This window comes from Cyclopterus lumpus, chromosome 21, assembly GCF_009769545.1.
Source record: "Cyclopterus lumpus isolate fCycLum1 chromosome 21, fCycLum1.pri, whole genome shotgun sequence".
In the NCBI taxonomy this organism is placed as follows: domain Eukaryota; kingdom Metazoa; phylum Chordata; class Actinopteri; order Perciformes; family Cyclopteridae; genus Cyclopterus; species Cyclopterus lumpus.
In genome coordinates, this window is record NC_046986.1 from 146,618 (window position 1) to 168,515 (window position 21,898).

Here is a 21,898-nt window from a genome sequence, read left to right on the forward strand (position 1 = left end):
ATTTGTTATGTTGTTGTAACATATGTTCTGTTTGATAGGCCCTCGCATATGTTTTGTTTCTGTTGGAATACATTTGTTCTCTGTTTGAATAAATTTCCCTCAAAAGAAAATCTTGGGTCCTGTTCGCTTATCTTTGGATAATGACCGCCGGACAATACATTATACCTTACATATGGGGGGGGGGGGGGCCTCATGTGTTTCCGTTACGGCACTGTATCACAGACACAGACACGTTAGGGCGGCCATTTTGGCCCTGGCAATAATAGCTGTTAATAGCTACTGTACATCTATCTCATGAAGACAACAATTAAATAGAAAATTATATGTATAGAAATATTTTTACAACTTTCTTTTTCGTAATAGTTACATATTGATCTCTTAACGTAGTTACTTCCAAGTAAAAATTAAGAAAAGTAGAACTACAACTTTATAAAAGCTACTGTAAATCCCCATTTATGTCGCCACCTTTCGGCCAGAACAACAAAATAAACAAAGTTATTCAAGTTGAAAACAAGCCACCGGACTAAAAAATGTTTAATGGTCACTCACCCAAAACTTTCTTTTAAAACAAACATTTAACAGAAGAAGAAAATAAATGTGCGTTACTAATAACAATGCATGATCCCTTCCAGCTCTAAAGTAGTTTATATTTTAATGCAACTAAGATGTTAACGTTGTGCATATTTGGCTATTTTCCTAATAAGAAAAACATATTTTGGTTTCGTTGTGTGAAGTTCATCCTGGTCTGCGTGTATTATTACAGCAGAGCAAAAACCTGGAAGGGCTGTTCACGGTGACCACGTGACAGGAAGTGCAGCCCAAAACAGCATCACATTCAAGATCAATGAGCCGTTCTGGACTGTTAAAAACAACAGGATGGGATTCCAAATGGTGCATTTTAGAAGCAATACAACTAAACTTAAAGACCTCTGGAGACAGAGTGTGTGTCTGTCTGGGAGGGGGGGGGGCACCCAAAGGACACCCTTCTCCATGTGCAACAGCCCCCTCCCTCCCACCCACACATTAGCTGCTAAATAACTGCATCACATCTCGTGATCTTACATCCACCAGGAGGAGAATGTGCAAAGACGCTGCAATGCAGAGCAGAGGCCCGCGCGACAAGCGGAAACGAGGGGTCCCGCATTAATGAGCTCCGACGTGCAACCTTTCCTCCTAACGTCAACACCAGGTGGACAGAGGGGGGGGGGGGCAACAAAACACTGCAAATAATCTGCGCCAGAACCACATCACCACCTCACATCAGGTGCTCCTCTTACCTCCACCTCAGTGTGTACGCAAAGGGACATCCATGTTGTTTTCTTCTCCTCCCCCCAAAGCAGGTCACAAGGTTGGAGGCGCGCAGCTGCTGTTTGCGCAACTGGCGCAGAGAGACTAATAAACACGGACAGATCTCTAAAGGCTGATGCCAGAGGGGATGCGTAATGCGCAGCCACCGGCCCAGGCCTGGATGCACACCTCTTAGATACTAAAGGACAGCTCGTTCCAAGTGGGGTGCCCTTGGTGGTTCACACCGGACCACCACAGCACCAAACCCGGCTGCAGAACCACTCGACCTGCGTCCCTTCCCCCCCTCGACCCCCCCAGCGGTGTTCCATTTACCAAACTATGGAGAGCAGGTTTAAACAACTTTACAGATGCAGAACCACGCGCACAAACTACCTGAGCTGGCGCAGCTCTTCCAGGTAAATAAAAGAAGAACTGGAGGTGGCTTCCAAGTTTAGTTTAGTGTTGAGGGGGGAGGGGGGAGGGGGAAACGTGGTCCTCCAGCCTGTTCCCGTTCCGTTCCCACACCCCGGTGCTCTCTTCCTGGCGCAAACAGCCATTGGATTAGCGGCAGAATAAGGGGGAGGAGCGCATGCACAGAGTGCGCCATTGTTAAAAAATAAAACACTTAAAAAATACATATTAATATAAGATTGTGTGACACTCATCTGACACGGTAACGTGCCGTTTCACTACACCGCTTATGTATTGCAGTCCTACACGTGCCCAGTAGCGCCCAAACATGCGGCAATCTGAATAATAATAAATCATGTTATTGATCCCGTGAGCCGGGGACTTCATTGGAAAGGTGCCCCTTTGCTCGAGTCCACCCTGGCGCAATCAGACGAGTACGCGCACTGCCTCCGCCACCAGGGGCGCAATCAGTGGCAGGTCCGCGCGCCGCCGCTGGGGGCGCCCTCGCGCGCTACGTATCACATGAACTGTTGGTGTCGTAAAACACCGAGAGGCGCAAACGAATTCCCGCATCGTGTTTACGTGAGAAGAGGGGGGGTAATTTCACAACCCCCTGCCCCCCAAAGGAGAACAGCCTGCCGTCCGCCATTAGGGAGCCAACGCGAACAACACCGGAGACTAGAGGCGCAAACGGCCGCAGCACGCGCACGGGGAAACGAGCCGTCAGTGAAAATGTTCGCTTACCGGAGGAGAGCTCGGAGCCGCGCAGCGCCACTTTTGTGCCTTGACATTAATCCCGGGGAGCGCATGCGCAGAACGTAGAACTTCTTTCCGCTTTACGTTCAAAGATCGTGTGGCACTACAGATGACTCACCGCGGAACGGTTTTTCGGTGTGTTTCACGTGACGTAACCATGCCGGTTATGGGGGGGGGTTGATAAGTGTTCTCCTTTTATGTGTATAATACTGAGATCGATTGTTATTGATCCAAATAATCCATATAAAGACACATCGGGTCATGTTTGTTTGGTTTTTGCTAAACATTTTGAACCTTCAGCCTGGGAGACTGGACTACTGGACTGTTATTGATTATGTTTGTTTTCCAACTTATTGATTAGGATGAACAGGAAGCACATGTGACCATGAGCTCAAATGAGCTTCACACGTCAACATTTTGGGTCATTGTACGCAACGCAGATGAAAACAAGCGTAAACAAAGGTGAACCAACCACCTGTGATCGAGTACAATATTTATTGTGTACCTGCAAATGTGTATATATATATATGTATATGTAGAATGTATATTTTCCCAGCATGCTGTAGTGATTCTAAACTGCATCGTGTGCAAACTCAACGATATTTAAACTTTGTTGTTCGATGTGAGTTTTAAAAGTGAACTGATTGTCTTTTCTATCATGCAACGTGAGAATAAAACACATGAAATATCTGAAATGATACAGTTAATATACGTAGTAGACATAATCATCAAGTAAGTCAGTGGTGGAAAGTAGTTTTACTCAAGTACTACTGTACTCATACTAAGTCTTTCTATTTTATGCTACCTTCTACTTTTACAACATTTCAGAGGAAGATCTTGTACTTTTTACTTTGCAGATTCAGATCAATAATAATAATAATCATAATTGACAAATGAATTATTATGTAATTCTTTAGATTTAGATAGAACTTTATTGATATCTGCTGAGGGGGGCGAGGGGTACAACATTGAAGTGATGAATGCATTGATGCATCAATAATTAAAATCCAATAATACAAAAAACACCGGTATAGTCCTTTAAGTTTGCATAAATGCGCACATATTATAGAAACCCGAAATGGAGGCAGAGTGAGACCTCTTCTCTTTATCATCCTCTCTGACGGCGTCCTTTCGTATTTCTTGACATGTTTTTTTCTTCGCCGCGCAGGCGCACAAGGAGCAATCAGGCGGGTTGCATGGTTGGCAATTAAATTGCTCCATTAAGCCGATTTAACCTAATCGATACGCATCACGTCTCCGGTGGAAACTGACTCCAGATCTGCTGGCAAACGATAAACTGGATGTTATTTATGCATGTTTTATTTAAACCAGATCCATTGAAGTCGACACAGCTCGGGTCCAATCAGGATGCAGGATCCGGGTTGAGGGAGTTCACGTCCCCAGTTCTGTCGGTGCAACGTCGGGTTTTCCGCACGTTTCATCCGGGACACGAAGAGAACATCAAAGTAAATAGTGTTTGAAAAGCAACATGACAGCAGCTCCCTGCAGCAGAAGGAGGGGTGCAGAGCTACAAATACCTGCAGGATCAATAATCCCTGCAGACCAATTATGAGTCCAGAGGAAGTGAATCAAAAAGGTCAGATCTTCTGCAAGATATCGCGAGGTTTCCTCTTTCAGACCTTCAGACAAACGCGAACTCAACATTTAATGTGCAAATAATGCGATTCTGGCGCATCCAGATGGGAGGAAATGAAGCTTCACCCCCACCTTCATCCTAATGAAACGGCAAAGTGTGTGTGCGTGTGTATGTGCGTGTGATGCGTTCACGGGCTTCTTCTAATCTCCATTTTGGATTGTGTGCAAAACAGCCAACGGGATAAATCTTTATTGAACTGTTACACATTTAATAATCGGTTTATTTGATTTTATTCTTATGATTTTGATGTATTATTAATTAATGAACATTAAAAAAAAATTTTCCTTAATATTTAAATATTAATTTTGTATTTGCACTTTTTCCTACTTTTTTTTATTTTACTGCAACTGTTGCAGATAATTTCCCCTCATAGGACAAATAAGATAAATAAAGTTGCTCCTTAAAGGGCCAGTACAGCTAGTTAGTGTCGCTCGTCCATAAAGTGTGAGAGTTAAATTAAAGAAATAATGATGTAAATCATAAGCAGCTGAGGTTGGTTCTGATACAGGATCCCACATTTCCCATAATGCAATGGGATTTTGTTTGAGCTGGTAAAAACAGATGTCTATACATATTTAGTCTCCAGAAATAATTATCATTACAACGTGGACTGTCTCTTAAATATATAACAAATGAAATAAATGTTTAACATTTTAAAAAGCACATTCATGCAGCTTCCCATCTGCTTGTATTACGAGCATTTAACGTGTTATTGTTCATAAAGTAGATTGATGTCATCTGGGATTAAAAGCCTCTTTGAGCGGTTTTATGACCTCATGATTCCTTTGTGTCTCGAACACCTTCAGGACTTCTCATCCGTGACCTTGGACACAAACAAAGTCACCTTCAGGACTTCTCATCCGTGACCTTGGACACAAACAAAGTCACCTTCAGGACTTCTCATCCGTGACCTTGGACACAAACAAAGTCACCTTCAGGACTTCTCATCCGTGACCTTGGACACAAACAAAGTCACCTTCAGGACTTCTCATCCGTGACCTTGGACACAAACAAAGTCACCTTCAGGACTTCTCATCCGTGACCTTGGACACAAACAAAGTCACCTTCAGGACTTCTCATCCGTGACCTTGGACACAAACAAAGTCACCTTCAGGACTTCTCATCTGTGACCTTGGACACAAACAAAGTCACCTTCAGGACTTCTCATCCGTGACCTTGGACACAAACAAAGTCACCTTCAGGACTTCTCATCCGTGACCTTGGACACAAACAAAGTCACCTTCAGGACTTCTCATCCGTGACCTTGGACACAAACAAAGTCACCTTCAGGACTTCTCATCCGTGACCTTGGACACAAACAAAGTCACCTTCAGGACTTCTCATCCGTGACCTTGGACACAAACAAAGTCACCTTCAGGACTTCTCATCCGTGACCTTGGACACAAACAAAGTCACCTTCAGGACTTCTCATCCGTGACCTTGGACACAAACAAAGTCACCTTCAGGACTTTTCATCCGTGACCTTGGACACAAACAAAGTCACCTTCAGGACTTTTCATCCGTGACCTTGGACACAAACAAAGTCACCTTCAGGACTTCTCATCCGTGACCTTGGACACAAACAAAGTCACCTTCAGGACTTTCATCCGTGACCTTGGACACAAACAAAGTCACCTTCAGGACTTTTCATCCGTGACCTTGGACACAAACAAAGTCACCTTCAGGACTTCTCATCCGTGACCTTGGACACAAACAAAGTCACCTTCAGGACTTCTCATCCGTGACCTTGGACACAAACAAAGTCACCTTCAGGACTTCTCATCCGTGACCTTGGACACAAACAAAGTCACCTTCAGGACTTCTCATCCGTGACCTTGGACACAAACAAAGTCACCTTCAGGACACAGCAGAGGTTACCAAACCTTTACATGTGTTTATTGTGGACCATCAGAACAATAAAACAGTAAAGTGTCAATTTCAACCAGCTTCAGAGCAAGAACATCAATATTTCTAGATCATAAACCCCCAATGTTCAATCTTCATAGCAAAGAAACTATGAAACACGATTAAACATATAACATTTCACATCATACAAGTTTATTAATGTGTCCACGTTACAGAAAACATTTCTGTAACATTTTAATTAATTCAGTCATATTAAACAAAATATAAAAAGCTGATGTGTGTAAATATGTAGATGAGTACTGGTTTCTGTCCGTGGGGCCCTTTAAAAACATTAATTTAAATAAAAATATATAAATGTAATATTAAGACATTAAGACACAGACTTAAATATAATGGTTTCTGAGCCAAGAAGTTAAGAGATAATTTCACTAAAGTTGTTTAAACTTAGTGTAATTTATGAGAAATATTAAAATAAGTAAGAATGGCCAGCGATGATTTGTGTTCTTACTTGTGTTTATTATTATTATTATGAGTTAAAAAGATAATTTTTAAGACGCACTAAATTCCATGTTTATTAAAATAAAACATAATCTGGATAAATTAACAGTATTTTCTGTACAATCCTTCTGCTCCTTCAGTTTAAAAGCAGATATTTTACATTTTAAATGTTCTAAATGAAGAATGACAAACAGAAATGTATGAACACATTTTTATTCGAGGTTCATAGAAACTCACATGAGCGTCAGTCAAAAGGGGGAGGCGGTCAGAAAACCAGAGGGGTTTAAAATATTACAACAAACTAAGAATCTTATATTAATATTTTTAATTTGGACTATTTATTTAGAAAGTTTCAGATTCCTTAAGAGTTTTTTCATTGTGAGGCTCGAGTGTCACGATAAACGGATCAATAACGGAGCCTGAAGTTTCATTATTGTGGAATAATAATTGACTACACTATCATAACGATAATATAACTTTAAACATAACAAAATAAATAATCAGTGGCAGATTTAATGTAGAGTTATTGACTTTCATCTAAATTTAGTAATAAATGGAAAACTAGGACAAACAAACATGCAACTTCCCGTCATGTTCCCCAAAATCCAAAACGCAGTTTAAAATATTTAGATGTTTAAAATCTGTACGACGGATTCTACGTTTTATTTCACTTTATTTCTGTCAAACAGAACGAGAAATCTTCAGGATCCATTCTTTAAAGGCAATTGAATGAAGAGCAACTTTAATCAGTAAAGAGCAACTTTAATCAGTAAAGAGCAACTTTAATCAGTAAAGAGCAACTTTCTCTTTATTGATTAAAGTTGCTCTTTATTGACTAAAGAGTAACTTTAATCAGTAAAGATCAACTTTAATTAACTTTTGAATTTCTTTTCATTTTCATCTTTTACTGAGTGTAAGTAAGAGATACAAATGACACTCAAAACAACAACAACAACAACAACAACAACATGTTCCTGCTCCGGTTCTTCTGAGAGCAAAGTGTTAAATCAAAAGTATCATTATTGTAAAACCGAGCGCACCTGAAGGCAACACGTTCATGGAGAGCATCTCGCCCAAGTTAACCCACCACAACAACAACAACAACAGATCATCAGATGACACGTTACACCTGTATAGATGTAATGTATATATTTATATATCGTATGTGAATATTTACAGGCCAGAAAATATAAAACAGCAACCCTGTGCATCGGGGAGGCAAAACAACAAAAACATCTCTTCATTCAGTAAAAAAACAACAAAAACAACAAAAACATCTCTTCATTCAGTAAAAAAACAACAAAAACAACAAAAACATCTCTTCATTCAGTAAAAAAACAACAAAAACAACAAAAACATCTCTTCATTCAGTAAAAACATTTATCAGCATCAACGTGGTGTTTGAACCTCTTGTTCCAAGCCGGATTCATCAAGATGAGGATCCAACAGGCTCCGCCTCCTCTTACTGTGTGTGTGTGTGTGTGTGTCGCTGGGCTCTCCGTGACCTTTGACCTGATTACTGCAGCTGGACTCTGTATGCACAGATGAGGAGCTTGACCTGAAGAGAGATGAATAAAACAACAACACTTATTCTGACTGAAGGGGTGGAACCAAACCGCAGGAAGGGGAGGGACTTAACCTCTATTGAACCAATCACAGCGTCAGTTCACAACAACTTGAGGTAAAAACAACAAATCGCTGTGAAACGCGATAAATAAAAAGCAGAGATATCTTCTTCTTCTTCTTTTAATCCGTGCTTTTGTATCTTTTTTTAAAACTAAAATGTGTATTAAGGAGGTTAAAGAAAACGACTTCCTGAACCGATCTGGCGAAGCAGTTTAATTAAGTTTAATACATATCAGAAATAAACAAGCCCTCTTAATCTGTTTTCTGCTGGTAAACATAAGATTAAAGTCGTCTAATATGTCTTTACTCCATAAGTTGTTTCTTATACTTTTTTCATGCTGAATAACTTATTTCCAACAAATGAATAATCTAATTTATAAACTCTAGATTTAATAAAAATTAAAGATTTAATGTGGTGCTTTTTGTTGTTTTATTCAGTCGAATAATATTTCTTTCGTCAATAAGTTGTATTTTTATGCTTTTTTCATCACAAAATATTTATTTCCAAGAAACTGTGGATTAAATCATCTTATTGATGAAGGGTTAGTGTCACCTTGGCTGCTGGTGCCTCTGCCAGTCGGATGAAGAGTCGGTTGATGCCAGGAATCGGACTGAAGGAGTAGACGAAGTGACTGTCCTGAGTGTTTGAAGAGGAGCAAAACGGGAACAAAGCAGTTCACGGAAACGTACTCGTAGTAGGAAACGTGTAGTTTTCTACAAAACTACTACACTACGTGTGTACTTGTACTTGTAGTTTCCTTCGTGTGTACTTGTAGTTTCCTACGTGTGTACTTGTAGTTTCCTACGTGTGTACTTGTAGTTTCCTACATGTGTAGTTTCCTATGTGTGTAGTTGTAGTTTCCTACGTGTGTACTTGTAGTTTCCTACATTTGTACTTGTAGTTTCCTTCGTGTGTACTTGTAGTTTCCTACATGTGTAGTTTCCTACGTGTGTACTTGTAGTTTCCTACGTGTGTACTTGTAGTTTCCTACATGTGTACTTGTAGTTTCCTACATGTGTAGTTTCCTACGTGTGCACTTGTAGTTTCCTACATGTGTAGTTTCCTACGTGTGTACTTGTAGTTTCCTACATGTGTACTTGTAGTTTCCTATGTGTGTACTTGTAGTTTCCTACATGTGTACTTGTAGTTTCCTACGTGTGTAGTTGTAGTTTCCTACATGTGTACTTGTAGTTTTCTACGTGTGTACTTGTAGTTTCCTACGTGTGTAGTTGTAGTTTCCTACGTGTGTACTTGTAGTTTCCTACATGTGTACTTGTAGTTTTCTACGTGTGTACTTGTAGTTTCCTATGTGTGTAGTTGTAGTTTCCTACGTGTGTACTTGTAGTTTCCTACATGTGTACTTGTATTTTCCTACATGTGTAGTTTCCTACGTGTGCACTTGTAGTTTCCTACATGTGTAGTTTCCTACGTGTGTACTTGTAGTTTCCTACATGTGTACTTGTACTTGTAGTTTCCTTCGTGTGTACTTGTAGTTTCCTACATGTGTAGTTTCCTACGTGTGTACTTGTAGTTTCCTACATGTGTAGTTTCCTAGGTGTGTACTTGTAGTTTCCTACATGTGTAGTTTCCTACGTGTGTACTTGTAGTTTCCTACATGTGTAGTTTCCTACGTGTGTACTTGTACTTGTAGTTTCCTTCGTGTGTACTTGTAGTTTCCTACATGTGTAGTTTCCTACGTGTGTACTTGTAGTTTCCTACATGTGTAGTTTCCTACGTGTGTACTTGTAGTTTCCTACATGTGTAGTTTCCTACGTGTGTACTTGTACTTGTAGTTTCCTTCGTGTGTACTTGTAGTTTCCTACATGTGTAGTTTCCTACGTGTGTACTTGTAGTTTCCTACATGTGTAGTTTCCTACGTGTGTACTTGTAGTTTCCTACGTGTGTACTTGTAGTTTCCTACATGTGTAGTTTCCTACGTGTGCACTTGTAGTTTCCTACATGTGTAGTTTCCTACGTGTGTACTTGTAGTTTCCTACATGTGTACTTGTAGTTTCCTACATGTGTACTTTCCTACATGTGTACTTGTAGTTTCCTACATGTGTAGTTGTAGTTTCCTACGTGTGTACTTGTAGTTTCCTACGTGTGTACTTGTAGTTTTCTACGTGTGTACTTGTAGTTTTCTACGTGTGTACTTGTAGTTTCCTAAATGTGTAGTTTCCTACGTGTGCACTTGTAGTTTCCTACATGTGTAGTTTCCTACGTGTGTACTTGTAGTTTCCTACATGTGTACTTGTAGTTTCCTACATGTGTACTTTCCTACATGTGTACTTGTAGTTTCCTACATGTGTAGTTTCCTACGTGTGTACTTGTAGTTTCCTACGTGTGTAGTTGTAGTTTCCTACATGTGTACTTGTAGTTTTCTACGTGTGTACTTGTAGTTTTCTACGTGTGTACTTGTAGTTTTCTACGTGTGTACTTGTAGTTTCCTACGTGTGTAGTTGTAGTTTCCTACGTGTGTACTTGTAGTTTTCTATGTGTGTAGTTGTAGTTTCATACGTGTGTACTTGTAGTTTCCTACGTGTGTACTTGTAGTTTCCTACATGTGTACTTGTAGTTTCCTACGTGTGTACTTGTAGTTTCCTACATGTGTAGTTTCCTATGTGTGTAGTTGTAGTTTCCTACGTGTGTACTTGTAGTTTCCTACATTTGTACTTGTAGTTTCCTTCGTGTGTACTTGTAGTTTCCTACATGTGTAGTTTCCTACGTGTGTACTTGTAGTTTCCTACGTGTGTACTTGTAGTTTCCTACATGTGTACTTGTAGTTTCCTACATGTGTAGTTTCCTACGTGTGTACTTGTAGTTTCCTACATGTGTACTTGTAGTTTCCTATGTGTGTACTTGTAGTTTCCTACATGTGTACTTGTAGTTTCCTACGTGTGTAGTTGTAGTTTCCTACATGTGTACTTGTAGTTTTCTACGTGTGTACTTGTAGTTTCCTACGTGTGTAGTTGTAGTTTCCTACGTGTGTACTTGTAGTTTCCTACATGTGTACTTGTAGTTTTCTACGTGTGTACTTGTAGTTTCCTACGTGTGTAGTTGTAGTTTCCTACGTGTGTACTTGTAGTTTCCTACATGTGTACTTGTATTTTCCTATATGTGTAGTTTCCTACGTGTGCACTTGTAGTTTCCTACATGTGTAGTTTCCTACGTGTGTACTTGTAGTTTCCTACATGTGTAGTTTCCTACGTGTGTACTTGTAGTTTCCTACATGTGTAGTTTTCTACGTGTGTACTTGTACTTGTAGTTTCCTTCGTGTGTACTTGTAGTTTCCTACATGTGTAGTTTCCTACGTGTGTACTTGTAGTTTCCTACATGTGTAGTTTCCTACGTGTGTACTTGTAGTTTCCTACATGTGTAGTTTTCTACGTGTGTACTTGTACTTGTAGTTTCCTTCGTGTGTACTTGTAGTTTCCTACATGTGTAGTTTCCTACGTGTGTACTTGTAGTTTCCTACATGTGTAGTTTCCTACGTGTGTACTTGTAGTTTCCTACATGTGTAGTTTCCTACGTGTGTACTTGTACTTGTAGTTTCCTTCGTGTGTACTTGTAGTTTCCTACATGTGTAGTTTCCTACGTGTGTACTTGTAGTTTCCTACATGTGTAGTTTCCTACGTGTGTACTTGTAGTTTCCTACGTGTGTACTTGTAGTTTCCTACATGTGTAGTTTCCTACGTGTGCACTTGTAGTTTCCTACATGTGTAGTTTCCTACGTGTGTACTTGTAGTTTCCTACATGTGTACTTGTAGTTTCCTACATGTGTACTTTCCTACATGTGTACTTGTAGTTTCCTACATGTGTAGTTGTAGTTTCCTACGTGTGTACTTGTAGTTTCCTACGTGTGTACTTGTAGTTTTCTACGTGTGTACTTGTAGTTTTCTACGTGTGTACTTGTAGTTTCCTACGTGTGTACTTGTAGTTTCCTACGTGTGTACTTGTAGTTTCCTAAATGTGTAGTTTCCTACGTGTGCACTTGTAGTTTCCTACATGTGTAGTTTCCTACGTGTGTACTTGTAGTTTCCTACATGTGTACTTGTAGTTTCCTACATGTGTACTTTCCTACATGTGTACTTGTAGTTTCCTACATGTGTAGTTTCCTACGTGTGTACTTGTAGTTTCCTACGTGTGTAGTTGTAGTTTCCTACATGTGTACTTGTAGTTTTCTACGTGTGTACTTGTAGTTTTCTACGTGTGTACTTGTAGTTTTCTACGTGTGTACTTGTAGTTTTCTACGTGTGTACTTGTAGTTTCCTACGTGTGTACTTGTAGTTTCCTACATGTGTACTTTCCTACATGTGTACTTGTAGTTTCCTACATGTGTAGTTTCCTACGTGTGTACTTGTAGTTTCCTACGTGTGTAGTTGTAGTTTCCTACATGTGTACTTGTAGTTTTCTACGTGTGTACTTGTAGTTTTCTACGTGTGTACTTGTAGTTTTCTACGTGTGTAGTTGTAGTTTCCTACGTGTGTACTTGTAGTTTCCTACGTGTGTACTTGTAGTTTCCTACGTGTGTACTTGTAGTTTCCTACATGTGTAGTTTCCTACGTGTGCACTTGTAGTTTCCTACATGTGTAGTTTCCTACGTGTGCACTTGTAGTTTCCTACATGTGTAGTTTCCTACGTGTGCACTTGTAGTTTCCTACATGTGTAGTTTCCTACGTGTGTACTTGTAGTTTCCTACATGTGTACTTGTAGTTTCCTACATGTGTACTTTCCTACATGTGTACTTGTAGTTTCCTACATGTGTAGTTTCCTACGTGTGTACTTGTAGTTTCCTACATGTGTACTTGTAGTTTCCTACGTGTGTAGTTGTAGTTTTCTACGTGTGTACTTGTAGTTTTCTACGTGTGTAGTTGTAGTTTCATACGTGTGTACTTGTAGTTTCCTACGTGTGTACTTGTAGTTTCCTACATGTGTACTTGTAGTTTCCTACGTGTGTACTTGTAGTTTCCTACATGTGTACTTGTATTTTCCTACATGTGTAGTTTCCTACGTGTGCACTTGTAGTTTCCTACATGTGTAGTTTCCTACGTGTGTACTTGTAGTTTCCTACATGTGTACTTGTACTTGTAGTTTCCTTCGTGTGTACTTGTAGTTTCCTACATGTGTAGTTTCCTACGTGTGTACTTGTAGTTTCCTACATGTGTAGTTTCCTACGTGTGTACTTGTAGTTTCCTACATGTGTACTTGTACTTGTAGTTTCCTTCGTGTGTACTTGTAGTTTCCTACATGTGTAGTTTCCTACGTGTGTACTTGTAGTTTCCTACATGTGTAGTTTCCTAGGTGTGTACTTGTAGTTTCCTACATGTGTAGTTTCCTACGTGTGTACTTGTAGTTTCCTACATGTGTAGTTTCCTACGTGTGTACTTGTACTTGTAGTTTCCTTTGTGTGTACTTGTAGTTTCCTACGTGTGTAGTTTCCTACGTGTGTACTTGTAGTTTCCTACGTGTGTACTTGTAGTTTCCTACATGTGTAGTTTCCTACGTGTGTACTTGTACTTGTAGTTTCCTTCGTGTGTACTTGTAGTTTCCTACATGTGTAGTTTCCTACGTGTGTACTTGTAGTTTCCTACATGTGTAGTTTCCTACGTGTGTACTTGTAGTTTCCTACGTGTGTACTTGTAGTTTCCTACATGTGTAGTTTCCTACATGTGCACTTGTAGTTTCCTACATGTGTAGTTTCCTACGTGTGTACTTGTAGTTTCCTACATGTGTACTTGTAGTTTCCTACATGTGTACTTTCCTACATGTGTACTTGTAGTTTCCTACATGTGTAGTTGTAGTTTCCTACATGTGTACTTGTAGTTTTCTACGTGTGTACTTGTAGTTTTCTACGTGTGTAGTTGTAGTTTCCTACGTGTGTAGTTGTAGTTTCCTACATGTGTACTTGTAGTTTCCTACATGTGTAGTTTCCTACGTGTGCACTTGTAGTTTCCTACATGTGTAGTTTCCTACGTGTGTACTTGTAGTTTCCTACATGTGTACTTGTAGTTTCCTACATGTGTACTTTCCTACATGTGTACTTGTAGTTTCCTACATGTGTAGTTTCCTACGTGTGTACTTGTAGTTTCCTACGTGTGTAGTTGTAGTTTCCTACATGTGTACTTGTAGTTTTCTACGTGTGTACTTGTAGTTTTCTACGTGTGTACTTGTAGTTTCCTACGTGTGTACTTGTAGTTTCCTACATGTGTACTTTCCTACATGTGTACTTGTAGTTTCCTACATGTGTAGTTTCCTACGTGTGTACTTGTAGTTTCCTACGTGTGTAGTTGTAGTTTCCTACATGTGTACTTGTAGTTTTCTATGTGTGTACTTGTAGTTTTCTACGTGTGTACTTGTAGTTTTCTACGTGTGTAGTTGTAGTTTCCTACATGTGTACTTGTAGTTTCCTACGTGTGTACTTGTAGTTTCCTACATGTGTAGTTTCCTACGTGTGCACTTGTAGTTTCCTACATGTGTAGTTTCCTACGTGTGCACTTGTAGTTTCCTACGTGTGTACTTGTAGTTTCCTACATGTGTACTTGTAGTTTCCTACATGTGTACTTTCCTACATGTGTACTTGTAGTTTCCTACATGTGTAGTTTCCTACGTGTGTACTTGTAGTTTCCTACATGTGTACTTGTAGTTTCCTACGTGTGTAGTTGTAGTTTCATACGTGTGTACTTGTAGTTTCCTACGTGTGTACTTGTAGTTTCCTACATGTGTACTTGTAGTTTCCTACGTGTGTACTTGTAGTTTCCTACGTGTGTACTTGTAGTTTTCTACGTGTGTACGTGTAGTTTCCTACGTGTGTACTTGTAGTTTCCTACGTGTGTACTTGTAGTTTCCTACATGTGTACTTTCCTTTGTGTGTACTTGTAGTTTCGTCTAGTTTTGTCTGTTTTTGAATTCTCTTTATCCCCAGTTTCTTTGAATGGCACCCACCAGGAAGATGGGCAGCTGGAACTTGTCGTTAAGCACCACGGCGTGGACGCTGCAGGGGCCACAGAGCCGGGCCGTGATCTCATTCAGGAAGTTGGCGTGGAAGATGAAGAGGAGGATGCCCGAGCCTGCAGAGGGGGAGGAGTCTTAGGAGCCAGCGTGAAGGTGTGTGTGTGTGTGCGCCACATGCATAGAAGTGTGTGTGATTATTAGGATTCATAGGTCTTAGATAACATAAACAACCTTCTCTTCTGGCAGACATTACAATACATATTTAAATTCAATTCAATTAAGTTTATTTTCTATAGCCCAATATCACAAATCACAAACTTCCCTCAGAGGGCTTTACAATCTGTACACATACGACATCCCTGACCTTTGACCTCACACCGGATCAGGAAAAACTCCCCAAAAATAACCTTTGACAGGGAAAAAAGGGAAGAAACCTTCAGGAGAGCAACAGAGGAGGATCCCTCTCCCCGGATGGACAGATGAATAGATGTCATGTGTACAGAATAAATATATAAAACAATTAATTAATCTCCATTTCTTTAATGTTTGACTTACTTTTAACTGTCGTTATAATCTTTTAGATATTTTGTAAGTGTTCACGTTTTTTGACAGCCAATATTCAATGGCTGATAATCTGGTGTGTGTGTGTTTTTTTGTTTGTTTGTTTTCACCCTCCGGCTGCGGCTGCGACTTGAAGCCAAACTCCAGGGAGAAGTCCGGTCCCTCGCAGAGCCGGTGGCAGGCGAGAGGGAAGGCGGGCTCCAGCAGCACCAGGCGGGACTCAAAGTACGCTCGGATGGCGTCCTCCGCCACGCTGGAGAGCCTGGGAGATGACGAGGAGGACAAAAAGCACATGAGAAAGTGCGGACGACACGGCAGGCGGACGACACGACAGGCGGACGACACGACAGGCGGACGACACGACAGGCGGACGACACGACAGGCGGACGACACGACGACGACAAGACAGGCGGACGACACGACAGGCGGACGACACGACAGGCGGACGACACGACAGGCGGACGACACGACAGGCGGACGACACGACGACGACAAGACAGGCGGACGACACGACAGGCGGACGACACGACAGGCGGACGACACGACAGGCGGACGACACGGCAGGCGGACGACACGACAGGCGGACGACACGACAGGCGGACGACACGGCAGGCGGACGACACGACGACGACACAACAGGCGGACGACACGACAGGCTGACGACACGACAGGCGGACGCCACGACAGGCGGACGACACGACAGGCGGACGACACGACGACGACACGACAGGCGGACGACACGACAGGCGGACGACACGACAGGCTGACGACACGACAGGCGGACGACACGACAGGCGGACGACACGGCAGGCGGACGACACGACGACGACAAGACAGGCGGACGACACGACAGGCGGACGACACGACAGGCGGACGACACGACAGGCGGACGACACGGCAGGCGGACGACACGACAGGCGGACGACACGACAGGCGGACGACACGACAGGCGGACGACACGACGACGACAAGACAGGCGGACGACACGACAGGCGGACGACACGACAGGCGGACGACACGACAGGCGGACGACACGACGACGACACGACGACGACACGACAGGCGGACGACACGACAGGCGGACGACACGACAGGCGGACGACACGGCAGGCGGACGACACGGCAGGCGGACGACACGACAGGCGGACGACACGACAGGCGGACGACACGACGACGACACGACAGGCGGACGACACGACAGGCTGACGACACGACAGGCTGACGACACGACAGGCTGACGACACGACAGGCGGACGACACGACGACGACACGACGACGACACGACAGGCTGACGACACGACAGGCTGACGACACGACAGGCTGACGACACGGCAGGCGGACGACACGACAGGCGGACGACACGACAGGCGGACGACACGACGACGACACGACAGGCGGACGACACGACAGGCTGACGACACGACAGGCTGACGACACGACAGGCTGACGACACGACAGGCGGACGACACGACGACGACACGACAGGCGGACGACACGACAGGCTGACGACACGACAGGCGGACGACACGACAGGCGGACGACACGACAGGCGGACGACACGACGACGACACGACGACGACAAGACAGGCTGACGACACGACAGGCTGACGACACGACAGGCGGACGACACGACAGGCGGACGACACGACAGGCGGACGACACGACGACGACACGACGACGACAAGACAGGCTGACGACACGACAGGCGGACGACACGACAGGCGGACGACACGACAGGCGGACGACACGACGACGACACGACGACGACACGACAGGCGGACGACACGACAGGCGGACGACACGACAGGCGGACGACACGGCAGGCGGACGACACGGCAGGCGGACGACACGACAGGCGGACGACACGACAGGCGGACGACACGACGACGACACGACAGGCGGACGACACGACAGGCTGACGACACGACAGGCTGACGACACGACAGGCGGACGACACGACGACGACACGACGACGACACGACAGGCTGACGACACGACAGGCTGACGACACGACAGGCTGACGACACGGCAGGCGGACGACACGACAGGCGGACGACACGACAGGCGGACGACACGACGACGACACGACAGGCGGACGACACGACAGGCTGACGACACGACAGGCTGACGACACGACAGGCTGACGACACGACAGGCGGACGACACGACGACGACACGACAGGCGGACGACACGACAGGCTGACGACACGACAGGCTGACGACACGACAGGCTGACGACACGGCAGGCGGACGACACGACAGGCGGACGACACGACAGGGCGGACGACACGACAGGCGGACGACACGACAGGGCGGACGACACGACAGGCTGACGACACGACAGGCGGACGACACGACAGGCGGACGACACGACGACGACACGACAGGCTGACGACACGACAGGCTGACGACACGACAGGCGGACGACACGACAGGCGGACGACACGACAGGCGGACGACACGACAGGCGGACGACACGACAGGGCGGACGACACGACAGGGCGGACGACACGACAGGCTGACGACACGACAGGGCGGACGACACGACAGGCTGACGACACGACAGGCGGACGACACGACAGGCGGACGACACGACAGGCGGACGACACGACAGGCGGACGACACGACAGGCGGACGACACGACAGGCGGACGACACGACAGGCGGACGACACGACAGGGCGGACGACACGACAGGGCGGACGACACGACAGGCTGACGACACGACAGGGCGGACGACACGACAGGCTGACGACACGACAGGCTGACGACACGACAGGCGGACGACACGACAGGCTGACGACACGGCAGGCGGACGACACGGCAGGCGGACGACACGGCAGGCGGACGACACGACAGGCGGACGACACGGCAGGCGGACGACACGGCAGGCGGACGACACGGCAGGCGGACGACACGACAGGCGGACGACACGACAGGCGGACGACACGGCAGGCGGACGACACGACAGGCGGACGACACGACAGGCGGACGACACGGCAGGCGGACGACACGACAGGCGGACGACACGACAGGCGGACGACACGACAGGCGGACGACACGACGACGACACGACGACGACACGACAGGCGGACGACACGACAGGCGGACGACACGACAGGCGGACGACACGACAGGCGGACGACACGACAGGCGGACGACACGACGACGACACGACGACGACACGACAGGCGGACGACACGACAGGCGGACGACACGACAGGCGGACGACACGACAGGCGGACGACACGACAGGCGGACGACACGACAGGCGGACGACACGGCAGGCGGACGACACGGCAGGCGGACGACACGACAGGCGGACGACACGACGACGACACGACAGGCGGACGACACGACAGGCTGACGACACGACAGGCTGACGACACGACAGGCTGACGACACGACAGGCGGACGACACGACGACGACACGACAGGCGGACGACACGACAGGCTGACGACACGACAGGCTGACGACACGACAGGCGGACGACACGACGACGACACGACAGGCGGACGACACGACAGGCTGACGACACGACAGGCTGACGACACGGCAGGCGGACGACACGACAGGCGAACGACACGACGACGACACGACAGGCGGACGACACGACAGGCTGACGACACGACAGGCTGACGACACGACAGGCTGACGACACGACAGGCGGACGACACGACGACGACACGACAGGCGGACGACACGACAGGCTGACGACACGACAGGCTGACGACACGACAGGCTGACGACACGGCAGGCGGACGACACGACAGGCGGACGACACGACAGGGCGGACGACACGACAGGCTGACGACACGACAGGCGGACGACACGACGACGACACGACAGGCTGACGACACGACAGGCTGACGACACGACAGGCTGACGACACGACAGGCGGACGACACGACAGGCGGACGACACGACAGGCGGACGACACGACAGGGCGGACGACACGACAGGCTGACGACACGACAGGCTGACGACACGACAGGGCGGACGACACGACAGGCTGACGACACGACAGGCGGACGACACGACAGGCTGACGACACGGCAGGCGGACGACACGGCAGGCGGACGACACGGCAGGCGGACGACACGACAGGCTGACGACACGGCAGGCGGACGACACGACAGGCGGACGACACGACAGGCGGACGACACGACAGGCGGACGACACGACAGGCGGACGACACGACAGGCGGACGACACGGCAGGCGGACGACACGACAGGCGGACGACACGACAGGCGGACGACACGGCAGGCGGACGACACGACAGGCGGACGACACGGCAGGCGGACGACACGACGACGACACGACAGGCGGACGACACGACAGGCTGACGACACGACAGGCGGACGCCACGACAGGCGGACGACACGACAGGCGGACGACACGACGACGACACGACAGGCGGACGACACGACAGGCGGACGACACGACAGGCTGACGACACGACAGGCGGACGACACGACAGGCGGACGACACGGCAGGCGGACGACACGACGACGACAAGACAGGCGGACGACACGACAGGCGGACGACACGACAGGCGGACGACACGACAGGCGGACGACACGGCAGGCGGACGACACGACAGGCGGACGACACGACAGGCGGACGACACGACAGGCGGACGACACGACGACGACAAGACAGGCGGACGACACGACAGGCGGACGACACGACAGGCGGACGACACGACGACGACACGACGACGACACGACAGGCGGACGACACGACAGGCGGACGACACGACAGGCGGACGACACGGCAGGCGGACGACACGACAGGCGGACGACACGACAGGCGGACGACACGACAGGCGGACGACACGACGACGACACGACAGGCGGACGACACGACAGGCTGACGACACGACAGGCTGACGACACGACAGGCTGACGACACGACAGGCGGACGACACGACGACGACACGACAGGCGGACGACACGACAGGCTGACGACACGACAGGCTGACGACACGACAGGCTGACGACACGGCAGGCGGACGACACGACAGGCGGACGACACGACAGGCGGACGACACGACGACGACACGACAGGCGGACGACACGACAGGCTGACGACACGACAGGCTGACGACACGACAGGCTGACGACACGACAGGCGGACGACACGACGACGACACGACAGGCGGACGACACGACAGGCTGACGACACGACAGGCTGACGACACGACAGGCTGACGACACGGCAGGCGGACGACACGACAGGCGGACGACACGACAGGGCGGACGACACGACAGGCGGACGACACGACAGGGCGGACGACACGACAGGCTGACGACACGACAGGCGGACGACACGACAGGCGGACGACACGACGACGACACGACAGGCTGACGACACGACAGGCTGACGACACGACAGGCTGACGACACGACAGGCGGACGACACGACAGGCGGACGACACGACAGGCGGACGACACGACAGGCGGACGACACGACAGGGCGGACGACACGACAGGGCGGACGACACGACAGGCTGACGACACGACAGGGCGGACGACACGACAGGCTGACGACACGACAGGCGGACGACACGACAGGCGGACGACACGACAGGCGGACGACACGACAGGCGGACGACACGGCAGGCGGACGACACGACAGGCGGACGACACGACAGGCGGACGACACGACAGGCGGACGACACGACAGGCGGACGACACGACGACGACAAGACAGGCGGACGACACGACAGGCGGACGACACGACAGGGCGGACGACACGACAGGGCGGACGACACGACAGGCTGACGACACGACAGGGCGGACGACACGACAGGCTGACGACACGACAGGCTGACGACACGACAGGCGGACGACACGACAGGCGGACGACACGACAGGCGGACGACACGACAGGCGGACGACACGACAGGCGGACGACACGACGACGACAAGACAGGCGGACGACACGACAGGCGGACGACACGACAGGGCGGACGACACGACAGGGCGGACGACACGACAGGCTGACGACACGACAGGGCGGACGACACGACAGGCTGACGACACGACAGGCTGACGACACGACAGGCGGACGACACGACAGGCTGACGACACGGCAGGCGGACGACACGGCAGGCGGACGACACGGCAGGCGGACGACACGACAGGCGGACGACACGACAGGCGGACGACACGACAGGGCGGACGACACGACAGGCGGACGACACGACAGGCGGACGACACGACAGGCGGACGACACGACAGGCGGACGACACGACAGGCGGACGACACGACAGGCGGACG

The 21,898-nt window shown here is 47.6% G+C and overlaps 2 protein-coding genes across 2 annotated transcripts in view; both read right to left on the reverse strand.

The window, feature by feature from the left end:
* zmym2 (zinc finger, MYM-type 2) overlaps positions 1-1,504 on the reverse strand; it is a 35,137-nt gene extending 33,633 nt beyond the window's left edge. The window contains exon 1 of the mRNA XM_034561202.1: positions 1,278-1,504. Coding sequence (XP_034417093.1) covers positions 1,278-1,307 — 30 coding nt within the window. The 5' untranslated portion in view covers positions 1,308-1,504. The remainder of the gene's footprint in view (positions 1-1,277) is intronic.
* Positions 1,505-6,672: 5,168 nt separating this feature from the next.
* Positions 6,673-21,898, reverse strand: part of mphosph8 (M-phase phosphoprotein 8) — a 46,821-nt gene continuing 31,595 nt past the window's right edge. The window contains exons 11-14 of the mRNA XM_034561206.1: positions 15,725-15,876; positions 15,045-15,169; positions 8,655-8,738; positions 6,673-8,033 (exon numbers count right to left, since the gene is read on the reverse strand). Of these exons, the coding sequence (XP_034417097.1) occupies positions 7,992-8,033; positions 8,655-8,738; positions 15,045-15,169; positions 15,725-15,876 (403 nt within the window). The 3' untranslated portion in view covers positions 6,673-7,991. The remainder of the gene's footprint in view (positions 8,034-8,654; positions 8,739-15,044; positions 15,170-15,724; positions 15,877-21,898) is intronic.